General features: G+C 31.3%; 1 protein-coding gene across 1 annotated transcript; it reads right to left on the bottom strand.

The window, feature by feature from the left end:
* Positions 1-1,961: 1,961 nt before the first annotated feature.
* Positions 1,962-2,516, bottom strand: LOC132942444 (gastrula zinc finger protein XlCGF62.1-like). Its single transcript, XM_061010876.1, has one exon. It carries the CDS (start codon positions 2,514-2,516, stop codon positions 1,962-1,964), a length of 555 nt encoding a protein of 184 aa, XP_060866859.1.
* Positions 2,517-7,441: the final 4,925 nt, after the last annotated feature.

Genomic DNA, 7,441 nt, shown 5'->3' with positions numbered 1-7,441 from the left:
AAAAATCAAAACCTTGTATTTATAAAATGTATTTAATTATAAACTAATTATGTTTATTTAAATAGTCTCTTAGACGCTCCTCATATGTCTTGATTTTGGACCTAAGATATGTTTTTCTATCTTGAAGGAGATAATTAAAAAACCTACTATGTTTTATTATTTATGATAGCGGACGAATTTTTGAATACCGTAATTTTAAATCTAATATTTAAGACTTTTGGCAGGTTTACTTCGCTTTTTATCATGACGAAATATAAATAGCATCCTATTAAAAACCCAAAAAGAAAAAAAACCCATAACAATTTTTAATTTTCTTGCAATAGAGAGTCAGTCTGTAAGGATTAGGATTGCATATGACACATTTCCAAGTATATACACAGGTTATATTAATTAATATTATTATTAAAAATAAACCGATTTTTACGATAAAACGTGGCACACACTTTACAAAAAAACGTTGTATGCAAGGATTGTCGGTAACGACAATACGACATACACTACAGCATACACTAACCATCCCCTAACCCCCTCACTATTGCTGGAGTCCCTTACAAAATACAACACTGCATTCCAGTTTCTGGAAGTAGCAGCTGTTTCAACAATACTCGCGTTACAACCATGTATTTGATACTTACATAGGCCATTGCGCATGCCCACTACTATGCCCAGTAGAGAGGGTTCGGTATGTATATGCCACATATATACCTACGTGGTTTATGTGAACGGTTATTTGGACAGTATTTATATAAACGTGTGCCGTATTGCCGTTTCGTCGTTTCGAACGTCAACAAAAAAACGATTTTTTTATTTGCACGTAAAAATCGGTTTATTTTCAATACAAATATTAATAATTATATAACCTGTGTATATACTTGACAATGTGTCATATACAAATCCGAACCTTACAAACTGACTTAATATTAATATTTTTATTGAAAATAAACCAATTTTTACGTAAACATTCTCGCTAATAGAAATTTCTAACACATGCGCGCGCATATATACGTGTGTAAAAGACCATGTATGTGTATGACCGTGTATGTCGTCACATCCGCATGCAATGTTCATTTATATATTTTTTTAAGTGTGTGTAATAAATTAGTGAACAGTGTTTATACGAATAAAATGGTTCATTTCAATCCACCGCAGCCGGTCTATACTTGTGAAACATAATTGACACCATCATAAGGTAAGATTTAATTATTATTTTTGATAATTGCAAAGTATCGAAGGGAAAATCACCGTCCACTTCCGGGGGTCTATTTTTTTGTAACAGACTTGGAGAGTCCCGCTGAACACGATAAAAAAAAAACCAGACCGATTTAACCATTTTTGAAAGATTTAGAAAAAATCGAAATTCGAAAAAAAGTCGTCTTTATTCATACGCCGGCGACCAGGTCATAGAATCGTCAATTTTTTTAGTCCAACACAATCCAGATAGTGCAACAGACTAAGAGAGTCCCGGTGAACACGATAAAAAAAAAATTAGACCGATTAAACCATTTTTGAAAGAGTTAGAAAAATCGAATTTTTAAAAAAGTCGTGGTTATTCTCACTTGGCGACTACATCGTAGAATCGTAAATACGCGTACGCCGTTGATCAAAAAATGTTCGATATTCGCCCGATTGAGCTGAAAATTGTGTCAGTTGACGGGAAATTTTCTCCTCTATGTAGTCTGCTACTCCCGAGGGATGGACTTCTTTGTTCGATGCGCATGCGCAAATTGTACATTCATAAGGGATGTTGTATAAGGATATTGGGCACTGTATAGTTTAGTACCGCTTTCGTCGTTTCGAACGTCAACAAAAAACGATTTTTTTTATTTGCACGTAAAAGTCGATTTATTTTCAATACAAATATAATGATGAATATATTTTATAATATAAAAAGATACTTACAATTTTAAATAAAACAACACGAAACAAATAATTTCTTACTTATCCATCGTTCTTTTGTCATATCATCTTTTTTCATGTGATTTTTTATGAATGTGTAGTAAATAAGGTGTAGCAAATCCTTGATTGCATAATTTACATGTATACGGTTTTGTGTGAGTGTGCACTAAGTTATCGTGATATTTCAGATATTGTTTGCTAGTAAACGTCGAATTACATTTTGTACAATGTACAACATTATCTTCTACGCTATGATTTGTATTGATGTGTCTGGTTTTGGCATGAGTAGTGCTAAATTTAGCACCACATATATCACAGACATGCTTCACTTTATCATGAACTGTTCTTATGTGTCTATTAAGGATATCTCGCCTGTTGAATACCTTGTCGAATTTTTCACATGTGTAAATGGGTATCATATGGGATGCAATGTGTCTCGATAACCAACATTTGAATAAAAACATTTTTCCGCACATATTGCAAGTAAAAACATCGTCTCTGGGCGTCTCATCTTCGGGGCAGTGTTCTTCACTGGAGTTTGAATTTGTTATTAGGCAACCGGCACCTTGTTCATTCACTTGAAAATGTCCAATACCTTTATATTCACATGAATGACACATACAGTCTTTGTTATCTTCTCCGAAATAATGTGGGCCGTAAGATACTGTTATTTCTTCTCCACGTTTGATTTTTTTATTGGCTTTTACTGGTAACTGGTACTTCCTAATGAAAAAATATCGGTATTTGCTTCGCAGTCGTGATTTAAGAATGCGGCAGGCCCAAGCCACAGTTTTGTTTCGCCTGTTTGTAAGGATTTCACGACTGAATAATCTCTTATTCCATCAGAAAAAAAATCATCAGTTACAGGCGCCATCCGACCGTATAATTGTGTTATAAGGTTGTTCATATAAATAGTTTGCTTAGCCACCACTTTGACTCCAAAATCTTCGTCTCGTGGGTATCTAAATGATTTCTGATATTCAAACGGCGAAAGAGCTCCAAGAGATTCTATATATTTCTGTGTTTGGAATTGTAATAGATTCTTGTCCATCCTGGAGGAAATGCATAATGGTATAACGCCTGACTTATGCGTTGAAAAGCCGAGAATTGGATCCAAATTTTCACGTAAGCAAATGTCATCTACTGTGCAGAGAATTTTGGCTTTTTGATTAACTAGTGTCATTTTAAAATAAAATTGTAAATTATTAAAAAAATAAAATTAATTAATTATTAAAAAAAAACCTGTGTTATGAATTATAATAATGATAAAGTATTTTTGTCAACAATGACTTGTTACTATGGTTCAAAATTAATGGTTACTAAAACCGCATTTAAAAATATAAATATAGTGGTTTTATACTTTCTGTGGTATTATATTTACAGAGGGATAAAAACTATGATGGTATTATACTTATGGTGGTATTTAATTAGAAGAGGGATAAAGTATATAGTGTGATAAAATATATAGTGGGATATGATATGTGATGGTATTATACTTACTGTGGAATTATATGTACGGTGGTATAAAATATATTGTGGGATACAATATGAAGTGGGATATAATACCACAGTAAGTATAAAACCACTACATATTACATCCCACTATATATTTTATCCCTCCGTAAATATAATACCACATTAAGTATAAAACCACTATATATTTTATCCCACTATATACTTTATCCTTCTTCTAATTAAATACCACCATAAGTATAATACCATTATAGTTTTTATAACAACGTAAATATAATACCACTATAATATATAATATCCCTCTTATATGATAATCCCATCTTAAATATATTATTTAAATACAATTTAAATTGTTTAAGTACTTTTTAGGAAAAAAAAATATCTACGAATTTCACAAAGTATTGACAACATATTCATATTTTTAAATGCGGTAGCAAGAATTAGTTTTTTGGTGTTACACGCCTATTAAACGGTCGAATCGTTCTCAAAGTGTCACAATCACAAAATACTGTTAATGCCCACTAACACTGGTTAAGGTAATAACAATTGTGAATTTAAATTTTTTAAGTACGTTTTAGGAAATAAAAAATTTCTACGAATTTTGACAAAGGGGGGGGGGGGGGGGGGGGTATTGGCTACATATTCATATTTTTAAATGCGGTGGCAAGAATTAGTTGGTATTTGATTAGAAGAGGGATAAAGTATATAGTGTGATAAAATATATAGTGGTTTTATACTTAATGTGGTATTATATTTACGGAGGGATAAAATATATAGTGGTTTCATACTTTCTGTGGTATTATATTTATAGTGTTTTTAAATCTAATATTTAAGACTTTTACAGGCAGGTTTACTTCGCTTTTTATCGTAATTAAATATAAATAGCATCCTATTAAAAACCCATAACAATTTTTAATTTTCTTGCAACCTTACATATAGTCCCCTTCCGGTATTTTATACTATGCTTTATAAAAAATGTATTTAGATTTATTAGAATTTATTTAGATTATTAAAAAAATGATCTAAGATAAACGTTTAAATACCTTGTAACTATTTATCTAGATAAGATAAAAGATGAACAAATAATTATCTAGATATTCACCTACATATATAAATTTATCCAGCTAAATTTACGTAGCTAAGTCCGAACACTGGCTACATTTGGACATCGACGTCAGTGTGATTTTTGATACAATTAGAAGTAATATTTTTAGGTAAGTTTTTGTACCTAATATAACATTTTGGCAGGTGGGTGGGTGGTTACTATTAACTATTCTTTAACCACCAACTGAAAAATGTTAAACCACCTCAGGTATCTTAATCTTTATTGACTTAGTCCACCCCAATAGCGTATTTAGGAATTTTGCAAGGGGGAGGGTTGAAATATACAATAATACACCAAAAAATACGTACATTATATTCATTTTTGAAATCCCCTAACTTGTTACCTATATCGAAGTAAGTGTGGATCAATGCAAAATAAGAATTACACTAACTGTATAGTACTGTGGTAATCTGGTAATCTGTTTGATTGTAAGATTACCAGTTGCAGGTAGCTAAACTGTGTTGTTAGGATATTCAGGTGTTTGTTGACATAATAGTATGCAGTTGAAAGTTAAAGTGTTTATTAAAATGTTTCTTCAAATAAAATATAACTAAGTCCAAATGACCAAATTATTACACAGTCTAACGTGAAGGTACTTGCTAGTAGAATGAGCGTACACGTCTAATTACAGGCTGTTTCGGGGTCCCTCTTATAGTTTTATGCCCGCTCTTCGTGTCTACCGACTTGGTTATGTTAGGTTAGGTTAGATTAAAATCCAGTTTTCTAATTTTGTGTATGCTCAGTTCATCGATAACCTCATATGGAATTATTATTGTATTGACCAGTGACATGGCAATAAAGCCAACACATTAAGAAATAAGGGCCCGTATTACAATAGGTTAAATCGTGGAATTCAGCCGGTAAAATCAGTGGGTTAAGTGTAACCGAGGTTTAAACTATGATTGTAAAACGGGCCCTAAACAAAGTATATAATAATTACTACTTAATTTATATTTATTACTCAATAACAGATAGGAATATTGATAAAATATTTGCTTTTATCATATTTTGTTATTAAAGGTAACACTTAATACTTAATAAAAACTTGAAAAACATCGTTCAGGTGTAGCAGTTGATAATGGAAAAGTACAAAATATTTTCAAGAGTTCATGAATAATTGGATCACAGATATCTAAAGCATGTAACCCAGAGGTGAATACAATTAAACTAACTACTAACTACACTACTAAAAATAAACCCACGCCCTATGGTAAATTTACGGTCTTCGTGGTAATTTTGTTTAATTTACCGACTGTTTATCGGGATTGTTTATAACATGAAATGCATGAAAAATAATTTGAAGAAAAGTAAAAAATACAGTTCACTATACTACCATAGAGGTATATGTTTTTTTTGTCGGAATTTATATGCCACATATAAGCTGCGAACGACTAAAGTGGCGTATAGTATATCAGGGTGGTAAAATTACCACGGGTAGAACATTTAGAAAATAGACATACTTAAAAGTAATATTATCATATTCAGAAATACAGAAAATGAGATATCTTAACTTTACAAAAAAAAATGTCAAGAGAGGATTTATCCCCCCCCCTCCCGCAAATACGACACTGGCCCACCCTGCCACAAATGTATGCGCATGCCTACCTTTGTACATAAAAGAAAATTGATCGAGCTTTGACACATCAGTTGTCGAATTCAGTATTAGTGTATGCATTTCAGGAGACAGCCAATTTCACATTACAGCTGAGTAGTTCAGTAATAACGATATTATTATAACACTATTTTAGTAGATACGAAATTTATTGTGATTTTCGAAGAACAAAATAACGTCACATTGTCTCATACTTTATGTGACCATTTTTAGATTCTGAGCGGAGTGATGAATGTATTGATTTTACAATGATGTGTGTGTGTTTTTTTTTTAATTTTTTTTTGTGTCTGTAATACCTTTTAGGACAGTAAAAGTGCTTGTCTTTCGTTCAACAGAACCTTTTTAATAAGTAAAGTGAATCTAGTTGTTTTTTGGGAGGGTCAAATTTCTCAATAATTTCTCTAAAATTTGAAAAAGTTATAAAAGATTTCTCATAAGTGCGTATTATATTACAAGATTATTCATTCAATTTCTCATATAACAATATGTTGTCTCCGTATTACACACGTACGACATAGCAAATTTGCGTTCACTAGTTTCAATAGGGTGCTGTCATTTTTGATTTTACAGTGAATTGACCTATAATCAAACTTTTAGGTAACAACATTATCTGTGCTCTCTCGTTAGTTTTTTACTGTATTTTAATAATAATTGACAACGATAATGCTCTTACCTTAAAGTTGTATATAATAAGTAAATTCACTCTAGTATCAAAACTAACACCACACTATTGAAACTAGTGAGTGACAATTTTCTATGTCGTGCGTGTAGAAGAGGAGACAACAGATGTATGAGTAGCGTCATCTTAACTCTACTTTGACAACAAAAACATTCAAACAACGTACAATAACCGATTTTATTCTGTAAATCAAGGTTAGGTTTAGCATTATAGTTACAACGATGATCTGGATAATATATGTGAAACTGTACATATTTAATAAAGTAAAATTTATTAGTCTATTTTGTAATTGTATTTTATTATTTTACTTTTGATCAGGTGGATATACTTTAAAATTTTATTTCAGTAAACAGCGATATCAATATAGCTAAAGTACCTATTAATCGCATTAAAAAATATTGCGAATTTTGTTAAAATATCTAAAGAGGACGTCGCATCCGCATGTGTCGTCTCCGTCTTACACACGTACGTTAAAGTACATTTTCGTTTGCTGATTTCGATAGGGTGCTGTCATTTTTGATTTTACAGTGAATTGCCCTCTTGTTGGTATTTTACTATATTTTAATTTTCAAGTGAGTTATGAGCATTTTCAAACATTAATATTATAGATTCTGATAACTCACTTAAAAATTAAAATATCGTAAAAAACCAACGAGAGGGCACAGATATTTTTGTT

This window comes from Metopolophium dirhodum, chromosome 1, assembly GCF_019925205.1.
Source record: "Metopolophium dirhodum isolate CAU chromosome 1, ASM1992520v1, whole genome shotgun sequence".
In the NCBI taxonomy this organism is placed as follows: domain Eukaryota; kingdom Metazoa; phylum Arthropoda; class Insecta; order Hemiptera; family Aphididae; genus Metopolophium; species Metopolophium dirhodum.
The sequence above is the reverse complement of the archived record's forward strand: the minus strand, read 5'-3'. Positions and strand labels throughout refer to the sequence as shown.

What these genes read in the sequence shown, in the direction of transcription:
- LOC132942444 (XM_061010876.1), bottom strand. Translation starts at nt 2,516, where the DNA reads ATGTGTCATTCATGTGAATATAAAGGTATTGGACATTTTCAAGTGAAT.